The sequence below is a fragment of the Falco rusticolus genome, chromosome 12 (genome assembly GCF_015220075.1).
Source record: "Falco rusticolus isolate bFalRus1 chromosome 12, bFalRus1.pri, whole genome shotgun sequence".
NCBI classification, from domain to species: Eukaryota; Metazoa; Chordata; class Aves; order Falconiformes; family Falconidae; genus Falco; species Falco rusticolus.
In genome coordinates this window covers 29,223,326-29,238,884 of record NC_051198.1, presented here as the reverse complement: position 1 = coordinate 29,238,884, position 15,559 = coordinate 29,223,326, and the positions used below count along the sequence as shown (strand labels likewise).

The 15,559-nt window shown below is 39.6% G+C and overlaps 1 protein-coding gene across 1 annotated transcript in view; it reads right to left on the bottom strand.

Moving 5' to 3' along the window:
- The window catches only part of ALK (ALK receptor tyrosine kinase), a 322,686-nt gene that overhangs the window by 161,621 nt on the left and 145,506 nt on the right, over window positions 1-15,559 (bottom strand). The window contains 1 exon segment of the mRNA XM_037405275.1: window positions 12,884-13,085. Within this exon segment, the coding sequence (XP_037261172.1) occupies window positions 12,884-13,085 (202 nt within the window).

Here is a 15,559-nt window from a genome sequence, read left to right as displayed (position 1 = left end):
CAAAATTGAACTTCTCCTATGAAAAGTTCTGATTTCATGGAAGGTACAGTTTCTGGATAAAAGAAATCATGTGATTGTCGTAAATTACTTCCAGCTTTTCAGTTGGATACAACATGCTTCATTCCTGCTTTTGCCCCTTCCATGACATCCCTGAGACTCCGTTATATACCAGGGGTTTCAGTTTTTCCAAATGGCTATTTCCTTCCTAAGTCCAGCTTCAAAAGAAAGGGAGAACTCATTTCACCGACTTGCAACATCTCTCCCAGAACGTAAGCAATGCACAACATGTTCTGTATTCTGGAGCTAAAACGTGGCATACCCATTGCAGTTAAGCCTGCAGCTCTGTCAGAAAAGGAAAACTAATATGACAGTCACCACAAAAAAAAAAAAAAAGGAAAGAACCAACTAAAAATCATACCATTTAAGTTGACTGTGGAGGCTGATAACTCAACTGAAAAAAAGCCATCAAGATTTTGCAATTTTAATTTCTCTGTTCATTGAAGCTTTCTACTTTAAGGCAATTAAAGCTAGGCATCAAAGGCACATGAAATCAGGATTGGATAGTGATTAATTTGGGAAAGAAATGTTCACAATTCAGTTAGACACAATTCAGACATCTGTGTCTTAGGCATGGGGAGTATTAATGCAATAAGGTGAGCCGGGAGTGGCATCGGGAAAAGAACATGGAAAGAGTATGTGCAATGCCTGTCCCCTGCAGGGTAGAAATGTATCTGCCATGCGCTGCTCATGATGAGGGCAGGAGCAGATGCACAGCTAGAACTTTTCTAGCCTATGAACAATTTTTTTTTTTCTCTTAACTTTGCCCCTACAAATAAATGCAGAATCTAGATTTTTTGCGTATGCTGAAATTCAGCGGATTAATGCCTGCTCCTCAAACATTGCTAGGCCACTTACCTGAGGTGATGGAGATACACATTAACATCTCTGCTGGAAACAATTCCTTTGACTCTGAAAATCCAGACATCGTTATTTGTCCCCATTAAAACCTGCACTCTAGTAAAAATAATTCCATAAATACAGTGCCACTCAGCCACACTTCTGTTGAACACCAACCTCACTAATGAGTTGCCAGATTATCCCTTTAATGCTTGAGTGTGTCCACCTGTACAGTACCACCTACTTCAGCGGGGTCTTAATGTTTTTAAGAGTCCTTCAGATCACTTGATGCAAGCGCTGCTGAAGCGCTACAGCATGACTTGCTTCATTTGTGGGGCCCGTTCTGTGAAAATTCACCTCAGTGAGGCTGGTTTGCAAGCCTCTACCCAGATGATGTTTGTGTACTCTCGGCAGAGATCTTCCTCCAGAAGCAGCAGATGAATTGCACGAGGTAAGGTGTCCAGCGCTCCCCCGGGGTGGGGGTGGTCATACAGGGATAGGGGTTGAGCGGTTACCTCTTATTCTGCTTCCTCCTGTTCTTGTGGTGGCCCTGCTTTGTCCTCCTTTACTAAACAAGCTGGGTTTCGTGCCCCTTTATTCTTGAGTATAGGGGCAACAGATACCGACACGGGTTGGTCCCCATAATCATGGCTCAGTTTCCAAAACCCAACAAAACAGGAGTGGGGCCCCCTCCCATTATTCCCAGCTGCACTATGGCAGTGGCTGGCCTGCCTTGGACACTAATTTTCTCACAGTAAATGCTTCAGGCCGCACGGAGCACTCAGCAAAGAGCACCGAGGGGGAGCCGAAAGGCAGGGGCTGGGACAGGCAGCGGCCTGCCTCACAGTGGACCTCCGCTCGATCCCGAGATCCAGCTACGAGCAGGCACTACTACTACCAGCTGTGGGCACGCCAAATAAGCCACTCTGGGCCTTCCCCAGCCTCTAGGCCCAGAACATGTGAAGAATAAATATACATACCCGAGTCAAGGGCAAGCAGGACAGGAGCAAGAAACAGGGTGTAAAGATGAAGGGAGAGAGAGAATGAGACTTGTTGAGGAGCTGGAAGGCTTGCTTAGAAGAAAAGCCTAGAAGACAAAACTAGAAGGGAAGAGTATGTTGAGACAGAGACAGCAGGGAATGAATAAGCCCTGGGAATAGGTGATAAGAGATAAAAGAGCTGATGGAAAGACAGAAATTCTGTTGCCCAAGACAACACCACTCTCCCCATTTTCAAATTAAGGAAAGAACTCAGCAAAATTACATAGGATATTTTTTTCTTCCTTTCATAATAGAATACTGACAGCAAGCATGCTGTAAGTGAAAAGAAAGCAAGATGTTCTCAAGAAAAAAAAACATTTAAAAATTGATAGCGGTCTGATTGTTGATAAACACTGAAGTTGATGGTATCTCTCATTGTTTGAACAGGGCTGTTTTACCAGTCATTGTCAACTGCAACTGCCTTGATACTGGCAATCAAAATCCCCTATCTAAACCAGGAATAGTTAAGAGCAAAGTCAATTCCCTTTCAAACAGTTCAGATACATGCCCCAGCCTTGACCTGGAGAAATTGCCTAAAGGAATGAAAGGAGCCCAAGTTCCCAGACAACTGGCTTTAAAAAAAAGGAAATCAACTTGTGTCATATGTTATCGAGAGACCTCTATAGAAATGAGCCTCTGAATAGCTCATCTGGCATGAAATAATAACAAATTGCAATCATCAAGGTTTTGATATGGATCTGAATTGTCAAAAGCATTAGCCCACAGTTCCCACACCACTGCCTCCTGAAAGACAGGCATTTACAAAGGAAAGGAGCAAAGATGCAAAAAACAGTTGCTAGATTTGAGAACACTGTCTCCATTCAAACTAAGACAATATCCAGATGGATCATCTTGCATTTTTGTTTTCTGGTGTGTTAGCACATTTAGCTAGACACTCTTAGGTTGTTTAACATCCTGAAAATAATCACGTCATCCATTGCTCTTAATGTACTGATAGCAATCTTCTAGCTAAAGTTATCTGAACATCTCTGAGCAAGCACACTGCACAGGGAGTTTTTCTACACTTTTTATTTTTCTTCTGCTGAAGAAAATCAGATTATTTGGCTTCTTTATTAAAAAGTATTTCAATGTAAATATTTTGATAAAAACTTCCCCTTAGTGTAATTTTGTTCTATTATAAAGGCATCATAATAACTGGCCACTGATCTGAACACGAGAGACAGCATTTACTTTACTGCTTGTATTCCTTGCTAGATGAAGCATAGTTATAAAAACTTCATTGCCTCATGAAAGATTTAGACTTGCACCGATCTTCTGCAGTCTTATCCTCATGTGAAGTTCATCAAGGATGGCAGACAGTGCTGCTGGTTCAAAGTCCCAGTTTAGAATGCTTTGCCTAATCAAAAGAAACCTTATTATGCATCTTTGTGGCCTCAATCCATCAGCATGAATGGCATGCCAAGCCAGGGATGATCAGGAAAAGCTCCAATTACATTCACTAAACAAACTTCACTGCTGCTATTTCCAATAGAAAATCATATTTAGTCAGCCTGATTTAAGAGGCAAAAAATATAAGGTTATGGACTGATGTTTATAAAGAGCTGGCAACTGTACTCGGTGACTCAGAGAATTTAATGTCCATAAAGAAACACAGATGAACACAACCCTTGCAAAAAAGGTAGGGAAAAGGCAAGTACTTTTAAATGTGATGAGGAGGACTGTTCATTTCTGTGTACAAGATACCAAAATGCTGCTGTGCAAGCCATGAATGTTTCTGGCTTTGCTATATTGATTCATTTTAAGAACAAGCATTACTCAGCAGTGTGGGGAAAACCCTCCTGCCACAGCGGACAAGTCGAGAAATAAGCAGTATGAAGCGGATCTGACAACCCTTTCTGAAACCTGTGCCTTTGGTGTTGGTGTCAACCCAAACCCATGTTTTTGCCAGACTAGCCGCTGACATTAACCGTTTGCCACTGTCAGTACAAAAATTATTGTTTGTTACAAGGATATAGTTTCTACTGTACCAGATGTGTGCCATAGAAAACAATAAAATTGCAAAGCAAATAAAGGTAGCTGTTTGACAGAAAAATGCTTTCAGGCATTAGCAATACTATTTAACAAATATGGTACATGAGTTCTAAATTCTTCTGAAGCTCTGCAAAGTGCTTCACGCTGATGTCAAACACTGCAGTCCTCACTGTATTCCTGCAAGAAAAAAGTCTCTTCAGTATTTTCCTTGATCACTGAGAAGAACCCCAAGCCTCCTCTACCACTACAGCAAGCACCAGAATCTAATCAGTTTCTTAGCCTTAATTTCCTTAAATTTTCTACTTAGGACATTTTTGAGAATTAACTTGAAATTCCTGCTGAATAAATCTTTGATTTTTTTTTTTTTAATATGCAGAAGTAAATTGTAAGCTAGTGGTCAGGTTTATCAGAGTTCTTTCTTCTTTCTTGAGTGGCAAATATATGATTTACAAGCACTTGAGAATAACAGGCACCATTTTTGGTGAGGCAGCAGTATGGACAGTGTTAAGTCTTGCAAGGTTATCAGCACTTAGTTAATAATTTCTCTCTGAATTTGAAGGAAGGCATGCTACCTTGTAAATCTTCTATAGTACTTACTACGGCAGGGTAGATTTGCCTTGGATGAGAAGGAGACTCTAAAGCATTAGCAAGGGAAGCCCCAAGGGAATTGTGCGCAATGACAAAACCACACTCCAAGGTGGGACAGCCGCAGAGGAGGTTGCACAGAACTCAGAAGGTTTTTAAGGTCAAAAATAAGTAGGAGACACAAAGGAATTATACCACAAGTAGTTATAAAACTTTGCAACAGCAGAATGTCAGAGAGCTTAGCTTGAGGGGAGCAGAAAAATAACCAGAAACAAGGCTGGCAATATGAATGAGGTGCATTGCCTAGTGTCTGGAAACAAACGTTGGAAGCATTTTGGCTGCGGGAAAGCATACTACAAGCATACACTATGTAGCAAAGGATCCTAAAGAGACTGCTTGCAATTCTACATAGCAGAAGGGACACTAAACGAAGAAAAGAAAAGAAAAGAAAGATGATAAAATGAAGTGTGTGTGCGTGCTCGGGAGCAGAGGCTGGGTAGTGTGTGTAGTGCGTGCCACCTAATAACTGTCTGATAATATGTATTAGAAGATGAGAAAGAGTGGTGGGCTGTTTGCTTGTTTAGGTATTAGGAAACTGAAATTCATCCTGGCACGTCTACACTGATTGTAAGTGCAACATGGGCTACCGTCAACATGGGGCTGTAAAGATTAGTTTGGGATGATTTTTAAAAATTGAAGTAGAAGGCTCAGGTAGAGAAGAAAATAAGGTATCTATCAAACAAGGGAAACAAGGAGAAGGAATGAGAGAATGGGAGAAAAAACCCAAACCCAGACTTTGGAAAGTGAGAACGACATAACAACTGAAAAGAAGAGCCTGCAAATAATTCTGAAGGATACAATGTATAAAAATTTAAGATTACAAGATTCTTTTGCCCAGTATAAAAGTGGGATTATGTTGCTCAACTGGTCTGAAGAAACTGTTTCAGCCACGTAAGAAGTAGTTTATATTAAGAAATCTTTTAGTTTCAAAAGAACAAATACACAAACCAGCCACTTTTAAGGATGCCCCAACTGTTACTATGGTCAGTTTTGCATCATTCCTACAGGGTCAGATGTGCCAGCCTCTGGTGTTTCATGCACAGAAGCAGCTTCCAGAGCTCAAGGAGGTCACCAACAGGTGCTGTGATTATTTCAGAAGCTACAAGGACCCTTGTGCCAGCACACACTGGGCATCCAGCTCACCATCTTAGCCCTCCTCGGCTACAGTGTGTTCAGCACTTCACTAAAAGCAGGAGAAAAGGCTACTCCACTAGGTATCCATAAACTTGAAATCTTACCCTGAAAAATAAGTTTATTTTGATTCTACTGCTCCATTCTCTACACAATAAGTAATTTGCTTCTGTAGTAAGCCAAATTGTGATATGTTTGACAGAGATTTTCCTCATTTGCTACTGTTATTTCAACTTTAAAATGGCTTTTTTCCTTGTCCTTTTTTATAATTGTAACTGGAAGTAGACTGCACAACTCTGACCTTCCCGTTTGCGTTTGAACCTGGCAAACATCAATAAAAGGTAGCACTGCCACCTAATAACTGTCTGATAATACATGTTAGAAGATGAGAAAGAGTACTCCCCTCCGCTACTGCCCCAAACTGATTTCCAATCAGTTCGATTGGGACTGTAATCAACTGCTAAAAAAAAAAAAAAAAAAGTAATTGCACTTATTCATTATTGAATTTATGTTGATTGGCTTTGGTTGGTTCAAGAGGTCACACAATACTGTTGCTTCACAATATGATATACCACAACAGTGAACGGCACTCAAAATTCAGTTTCTGGTAATATTAATATATCATTCTTCGTAATAAACAGTTCGCTTCCATATACACATCTGTAAGAGGAAATAAACTGCTACAGCCCAATCGCAATTGACAATACAGTAGATCCTTCTGGAGCAGTTTGAAGCTACTGCTTTGTTGTACATGAGGTGACATGCAAAAATAAGGCACGCTCTAAAGCAAACTAATGCTGCAGAAAATCAACAAAAAGGATCGAAGTTTATCTCCAGAAATAATATAGCACTTCATCAGCAGCAAAAACACTAAGAAGTTTAAAGCAGGAGCATACAGACATGTACCTACCTCTAGTGCTAAAGTGACAACTTAATCTACATAATCTAGTGCTCAGGTGGAATGGGAAAACAACCTTTCCGCATCTGCAGACTTTTGTATATCAGGTTCATACTGTTTCATAAAGCTTTGACGGGCCCCATTTCACCTGATGCGTTCTGAGGGGGTTTGAGTTAAACCTCCTCATCCACTGAAAACAAATTAGCAATGAACTCCTCAAGGTGCCAACACCAACAGAGTTAAAACTTTCTTCAGATCCAGGCTTGAGATACTAAAAGAACCAAGGTTTTGTTAGGTGGAGATGAAAAATTTTTTTCCAAGTACAACAACTGCTATGAAAAGGACTGACTCCAACTCCTCACAGGTATCAAGGACAGTATCTTTTGAAAAGGGAATGGGAAAAGGGACACCAATATACCTTTTTTTCCTCTCTCTCTTCTTCTTCCTTTGCATTTAACTTGGCAGACTGAAAGAGACTAAAAGTTGTCTAGTAGATAACAGCACGGGAGAAGTTTAAGTGCTAATTTTCTGTCTAGAAAATTGGTTTCCTCTCTGATTAGCAGTGCCTCGTCACTAAGGCAGGAGAGTTTAGTTTGTAATGAATCTCTAAATCCAGATTATTTTCCTGGATTACCTGAACTTCTCAAATATATAATTTAGACTAAATGACTTAAACTCCTGGTTTAGAATTCTCAGAGAGTAAAAAGTGCTATAAATTTTTGAGACATATTTTGATGCATAAAAATGAGTTCAAATGCCCATATGAAGTACCCCAAATACACACACTTTAGTCTTTGTTCTCCTTATATTGTAGTCCAGGCATTTACAAAACAAAGGCTTGAACTTAGTAAAGTGTTTTTTCAAGGAAGAGGAGGAAAAAAACCTCATCCACAAAAAAAGCCAAGAAAATTCATATTACTACTAAGTTGAGAAAGGTACTTTAAAGGTTAAAAGGTTCCAGGAAAGTAAATTCCTTCTACTAAGCCCATGGTCTGTGAGACAGACTAGTGAAGCTATTGGAAAGAAGACAAAAAAGAAAAAAAAAAAAAAAAAAAAAAAAAGAACAGGAACAACACTAGTACAAGAAGAAACCTTCAGACTTCAAGACCCAAGGTCAAATGTGACAGATGCTAGTGATTTCTTCATATATTTTTCTTGACATCTATCAATGCAATCAATCTCAAGTAAAGTTGTAGATGCCAGAAAGGGAATAGCCTATCATGATTTGTAGTAACCTTCAAAAACAGGTGCTTTGTCTCTGTTGGAAATGCTCTGTGCAGAAATATACACGTACCTACTAAAGTACCGGCTCTATGGACTAGCAGTGTTTTATGGCTTCCTTGCTCATGCATGCATGTTCAGATCTCAGGTTTTATTTAAGAGACACCTTTTACTTCACATATTTACACAAAAGTCTTCAGGTGAATCTCAAGTTTGGTTAAGGCTCTAGAATAGTCTATAGAGGTCCTACTCAACAGCTCAAAAATCACATATGCCCTGCCAAGTAATTTTGCGTGGTTTGTATAGGTATGCATAAGTCAAAAGATGTATTAGTTCAGTTCCAACAACTCTTTTCAGGGATTCTACTGCCCACACCACCTAAGCGTGGGGTGACAGAACAGATCATGTTGATCTGTCAGTGCAACAGCCTCAACCTCCCTTTGCCTCTAAAGCACCATGAGGATTTGCAGAAAGAGACAGAGTGCCGCTAACATAAAGCAGTTACAATCTAGAAAGACACACAAAAATATCTCAGCAAAACCACCCTGCCCTTTTCTATAGAGAAAAAGCAGCAACATGACAAAGAGGCAGTGTGCCCAGCTCATGCAGGAAACGTGGGATAGGTGTCAGAAGTGAACTCAGTCCAGTAGTTCTAGTCTTATCTTTTGAATCCACACCTGAACAAGGCTGGCATCCTGGTATTCCTGCTGAAGTAGCTGATCTGAGGATCTTTCCTGCCTCATATCTTCAGGGAGGCCTCAATTACCTTCAGTCATGTGAACACTATTAAGATCCACTTGCTACATTATTTTGGGGGGCAAGAAGATGCTAGTGGAATTAGTGATGAGGAAGGTCTACAATGAAAGACCAAACTGAAGTTATGTTGTCATTTGCTATGGGTTTATAAAAAAGTTTGGTTTGATATAAAGCATATAATACTGCAATTTACCATTAATAGTGCAGGTAGAGATGTAAAACGATAATGGTAATTAAAATGAACACTGCTATTTTTGTCCTTTCCCAACTCTAACTTCTCTGAAATACACAGCTCAAAAGAAACAAAAGTCAATCCTCTATTACAAACTCAGACCTTGTTGACAAGTTTCGTTTTGTTTTCCCCACGTTACTAAGCAGATTTAGACTCTTATGAGCTTTATCATTATAAATTTAACAGATGGCAAAACAAATAAGAGGTGAAATGAAATCAGTGGCCACAGTGACAGTCTGAAAACACCCAGAAGTCAACATTCAAATTGCGGCAATAACTCTGCTTTGCTAAATAACCAATATGCTCCCTAAATGTACTTGCTGTCTCCTCACCTCCAGTAACAGAAAAAAGGAAGTTGATTAAATAGCAACAAGAAAGGATTGTACAGAGCACCACAGGAGCAGAAAAACTGCGAGAGACAGTACCCACATCTAGGGGCATTCGGGATAAATCAGAAAGTGCTGTGCTCCATGGCAGGAATTATAACAACTCTTCTGCCATTACAAAGGATCAATAGCATTGCACTGATGCTCTCTCTGTATCATTTGCAGGTGCTTGTATAACACAACAGAATTGCAAGAGATGCCAGAAGAGATTAACCATGCCAATAACACATCCACAAAGTCAGATCATCTAGAAATTCTATCATGCAACAAATCTAACAGAATACAGTAATGGGTTGTCTCTCTAGAGGAGTCTTATTGATTGCTTAGAGAAGGTCTAACCAAAGGTGTTCCAAAGGCCATAGATTAAACACAGAGCAAGATCCTTCTGCTCTTAAAAAAAAAAGCATACAATTCTGTTGAACTGATAAACAAGGACATAATTATCTTCTGAACGGTAAGCATTGTTGCAAATAGTATGTAGAAAAGTTATTACTGCATTTGGCAAAGTTTCTGTATAATAAAAAACAAGCATCCCTTTGCCAGCCTCCAGTGTTTCATCACTCAGGAACCATTCACAGCTATCACTTCTGGCATATTCTTCCTGGTATCTGCTCCATCTGCCCTATCCTACTGCTATTTAATGCATCTTACATTAGCTAGCTTTCCTATGTGCAATAGATCCGCTGCAGTAAAATATGTCAAGTAAGGAAATAAAACAAATGTGTGTCTTCCACACAACAATTTCTGTAATGACTATGCATCACTATGAAATTGGTACAACTCTACTCCACAGGCTTGGGGTACTTTTTTCTAGGGCAAATGAGACCAGAGGAGCAAACAGAACATCACTAGTTCTGCCTTTGAGTCTTTATGCATGTCGAGTATCCATCAAAATTACGCCTGGTATTTTGCACACAAAGACAACACAGTTGAACCCTGGTAACAAACAAATATTTGGTGCCATGCTGCTTCTACCTAATAAAATGTCATAGCTTTACATATATTCAACTTAAAATCAGCTCCAAGTGCTGTCAACTGAAATCTTTGCTTGCCTGGTTTCACCCTGGATGAAATAGCAATACCTGACAGCATCTACTTTTTTCCCTTGTAAACGTAGGTGAACTGTGAAGACCTTGTAAGATATTAATATATGTGTTACGCACTTTAAAAAGACAAAAAGAAAAAAAAAAAAAAAAGAAGGGTAAAAAGATAGTGACACTGTGCATTGTCCAAGATATGAGAAAATCCACCCTGAAATTAATTCATTGCTTTACCACACTTCAGGTGCATTTGTTTCAATAAAACATTTCCTCCTATGAGTTTGATTTTAAGCAATGGCATGGACTCACTACTGCACATACAACTATGCACACTTTACACCTCTTGTTTGCAGTATGTAAAGTGCATAGAGTCAAAGTGTCACCTGTGAAACTTTAAAGTGTTTTTATTTCTAGCACATGCTCATCACTGAGGAATTCATTACCATGCACCCAGAGCTAAAACCCATATAACATTTTAGAAATAATTTGGTTATAGCATGATCAAAGAATTTGTTCCAAAACAGTACAATTCTTTGTAATTTCCAAGAGAAAATAAAATATTAAACAGAAAAGATTTCCACTGCAGGGTTGCCAGTTCATTTAAGAGCTTTATTGAATTATTCTTGACTTCCGATCAGCTACTCTTGATTCCTATCTAAAGAAAAAAAAATTTTACAAAAGTGAGATTTGCATGTTTTGTTATCAGAGCTGGGATAGTCAAATATTATCACTCCCAACAGGGCACAGGAACACTCAAATTCTGGAATGAAGGTTCAGGGCCAATTATAAGAAACCGCTACCCTATCATCTGCGGCTGCAGTCTGTGGGTAGACACTGAACTATCCCTGTGTGACATTTATGTGGGCACAATATCAGAGCCTTTCTGCATTGCTGAGCTGGGGGAAGAGCTACTGCCTCTTACAGTGAAGAGACAAGACCAGAGGGGGGAAAATGAGCCAGCCAGTTACTCTAACTGTGAAGCTGTATAGCACACAGGGTACCAAGGAGTCAGCCATACCAAACCATGAAAGCCACAGGCACATCCTTACTGCCCTACGTGCCACAGAAATGTTGTTGGGGAGCAAGCTACACTTCCTGCCAGCGTATGGGACAGGCAAGCTATAAGCAAAACCATCCTCTTCAAAAGCACAGACCCCCTTTACTGTGGTGACAATCTCCATCTGCAATGCACAGCTGAGTAGTCCATATTACCTCCAGCAGATGGCAAAGGTACTCATTTGTTATGGTAGTTAAAGTGATCTTTCCCTTCCCTTCAAGGCTCCTTACATTTGGCACTTGCCCTGTGCTCCTGGTGAGTTCTGCCTGCCCAGAAATCCAAGCTTGAGTTCCTCCATGCCGCACAGCAAAGCATTTTGCACACAGCAGTGTTCTCTGCAAGTGCCAAGGAACGCTGACATTGCCAATGCAGAAGGCACTTCGCACAAAGCATGTTTATTAGCTGTGACATAGAGCACAGCATTTGCAAAGACCTAAGGAAGAAGACAGCTGCTGCAGCTCCCCTAATTACCTTTCCCCAGACATCAACAGTAATTTACAATTTGGATGATGTTGCTGGAACTAAGTATGATCTAGATCTGCACACAAGCTCTCCTCCTCACTTTTATAGGCCATGTGTTATACGAGAATTACAACTATTCAAACTGTTTCTATGAGTTAGGTTATCTCCTGTAAGGTTTTTTATTGCACATTCTCCTTTTGCTACTGGAAAATACTGAATTTGCTGTAGACAGTAATCAGATAATCGCATCTTGTTACAAGCACAAGCCAGCAGGACTTGCTATTAGAAACTCTCTAATCTATCACATCAAAACAAAGAACATTTGAGATGCTTAGTAAAAATTATGCTTCTTAACACACATTTCACAGCAGAAGTAAAAAGTAAGAATAAAAAAAATCAGTATACTTAACAAGCAGAACATTAGCTTCACATACATCCAAATTCAGTTCTAAGTTACTCCACTACTATAGCATTTAGAGATATTTACTGCATTCAGCTCCTGCTGTTTTGCTGCTAACCAAAATTTACAAGAATGCACAGGAAGTCTGACAAATTAAGACATCATCAACAATTAAGACTAATTGCACAAAGAGGATAAAACATTTCAAACAGTTGCACCCTTGAAAGATCAAAAGCTTTCCTCCTCTGGCAGTAGCTCTGAACTGCTTTATTGGCAAGAGACAGCATTTAAAAAAAAAAACAAAACACAAATCCAAGACAAAACTTAAAATGTTGCAGACACATGAAACTGCAAAGAGTCAGTAGATATTCTAAGCCCAATAGTATACTTGGGTAAAGAAGCAGTAAAAAGAAACCAGACAGAGCAAATTAGACAGAAAAGCTTTAAACTTTGGATGAGTATCCACATTATGTCTGTTCTTGCAAGCGCTGAGAGTAAAGATGATGTTGACTTAGAGACTCACTGTTACACGGATCTAGTAGTTTGCTGATGTTTTGTATAATAACCACCTATCTCCAGTTTCTACAATAATTTAGACCCATGCAAGACACACATCTACTCGGTGTGTTGTCCGATGTGCAGCATGCATGTTGTGGCTGTATTGCTACACACTGTTTTGATTCTTCTCAACCCAAGCTGTGAGTCAAATGAGGGGATGAGACTTACCCATGTTTCCCTGGACTCTCTGCTGCTAAGATTTCACTGCTGCTTTCGTCAATGGGAAGGACACGAGCAATATATTCTCCGCTCTGCTGGTAAAATTTATAAACAGCCACTTGAACTACGCATTGGTCACTGCTGCTTCTCAGCCAAGGGCTCAGGATGATGGGGCTTGGTCTCTCTGATGCATTGAGAAACAGAAATGAACCTAGAACAGAGACAACAAGAAAGCTTTAGGAACAAAAAGAACCCAAAACCAAACAAACCAAAAGGCCTCACCGAGTGCTGATGAACACTCACAATTTTTATGCTGCAGCCCTTCCATAACTCCCAGTCGTCAAAGATCATCTTTACCAACTAGTTTGGAAAGTTTGCCCATTTTGTATTAAACCCATTAAGGTCTTCCCAGGCAGGCAATATTTCAACTCACCTTGGGCAGGTCCAAAACAAAGACTACATTTAGATTTAACTCCCAGAAGAAAAGGCATAAAACAAAAAAAAGCCACAAACATTAAGGGCAGGGAAAAATAACAAACAGTAACAATAAAACTCAATCAACCATTTGAAATTTAAGTCCAGGCAGGTGATTAAGAAGTTTTAGGTTTAGAATTTTGCTTTCATGTACCTAGTCTTCCTGGACTTCATTCCCATCTCTGTAACCTCTCAAGTATGGTTCAGACTCCAACATTATGGCCTTGGTTCAGTGGGATCCTGATTTGACAGCTCTGATGATATATATACACACACTATTTCTTTTTTAATAATATTTTGTATCTATTTCTCTCATCCAAATAAAGAACAAAAATTCAATAGCTTTACTTTTGCTCTTCTATAAACAGAAGAGTGCAGCATTTTTAAGTCATTAGAGCAGGATAAAGGCCTGACAATTTTATTTCTTTAGTATTTCATTCTAATGTATTAATTTTATATGCAGCTAATCCACATTAAACATTTCATCATTATCCAATACATTGACTCCCTTGGCCTAATTCTATTTCAATACAATCTGAGGCTTATCCAGTGGGACAGAGGTAATGTATTTTCATCACACTGTTGCTCATTTCAGACAAGTTAAATTACTCCCTTTCGGCAGCTGACTAATTTACCAATTTGCCCACAGTGCAAGCACACTGGGGTGTGTAGCTGGTAAATGAAAGGTGCAGTTAGGTAAATGAAAGGGACCAACCCTTGAAGCAAAAGAATTGTGACATTCCACAGATTCTAGCAAGACTGGTCAGATAATCAAGACAACAAGATTTCATTTCCTGAAGCACCCATTAATAAAGCCCATCTATTAAAACATGCAGTTCTGATTAACAGTTTAATTTCACAGGGTGAGAAACTAAGGCTCAACAGGGCTGTAATTTAAACCTCTTCCTAAGTGTATATGAATTTTAGCAGAAGCAGCAGCTTCAGCTTTGAAAATACCAAGGTTGAACCATCAGAAGAATGATCTACATCACTGAGATGGCTCAGCTGAGATCCAGGGTGTCTAAGAAATCCTGTAGAGGGGCCAGAAACTGAATCCTGCTCACCTTCACCTCGGTATCTAAGCTATGGACCACAAGATGCAAACTGGCCACTCTAAGCTCATCCTAAAATGGATCTGGTGAATTGTCCTTTGGTTGTTCCCATTTCTCTCCACTGAACCGTGGGTCAAGAGCACTGTCAGGTGGCAGTTTCAAAGAAGGGAATTGCACTCGTGCTCACAGATGTTCACTTTGAAAAAGTCTGATCTGGCAATTTATCTCAGGTCACACACAGGTTAATAACGGGAGGGCTAAAAATGAAACCTGGATTCCTGCCAACCACCACGTTTCCCCTCCCATACACACATTTATCATAAACAGCATTTTTGCCATGTTTGTCAAAAGCAGCGTTCTTGACACAGGTGTCACATTAACGACATCTAAAGCTAGAAAACATTTGTACTGAAAGAAACATGCAGAAATACATAAGGTACAGCCTGCTCAGATGTCAAGGTTTGTAAACTGAGAGAAGTAAAATGCAGTTGCAGCATATTTTTTTTTTAATAACAAGATTCCTTTATGTGAAATAATGGCCTTTAATCCGGTTACTAATGGAATGGTTTGATGAGTTTAAACAAACTCTGTTATTGTCACAGTTATATATACACAGTACTTTTGCTGGTCAGCAAAATAAAAACAAAACCCCAGCCACATGTATCATCTTTCTCTGTCTCTCCCTTTTGTTGCAAACAAAAGAGAATTAGAGCACTAAATCTTGTGGCTTTAATTGTACCATCCCCATAAGAACACTGAAATCTGTGACATGAAAGGGAGCAACGAGACTTCTGCTGGTGGCAGAAAGACACTAAGCATTGCAATAATAGCTGATGGTAACTTGCCAGGTGCAAGAGCCGTTTGCTCATCTTACTGCCATGCAACAGGGAGTCAGATTTTACAAATAACAAACAAAGCAAAGGCAGTTCTCATTCCTTCTTTTCTTGCAATGGTTCTAAATAAAAAGAGCTTCCAAGAATAGTCCCTCTTATGCCCTGACTGGGGGCCAGGCTTGAAACATTGGTGCTGTTTAGTAGGAGACAAGGCTAGCTGCCACAGCCAATTTGTGAGAGTCACTTAACCTCCTTTGTTTTGGCTTTTCTATTTATATATATTTTTTTTTCTATTTACAGGGCTCACATTTTGCAATTGTGGCTTA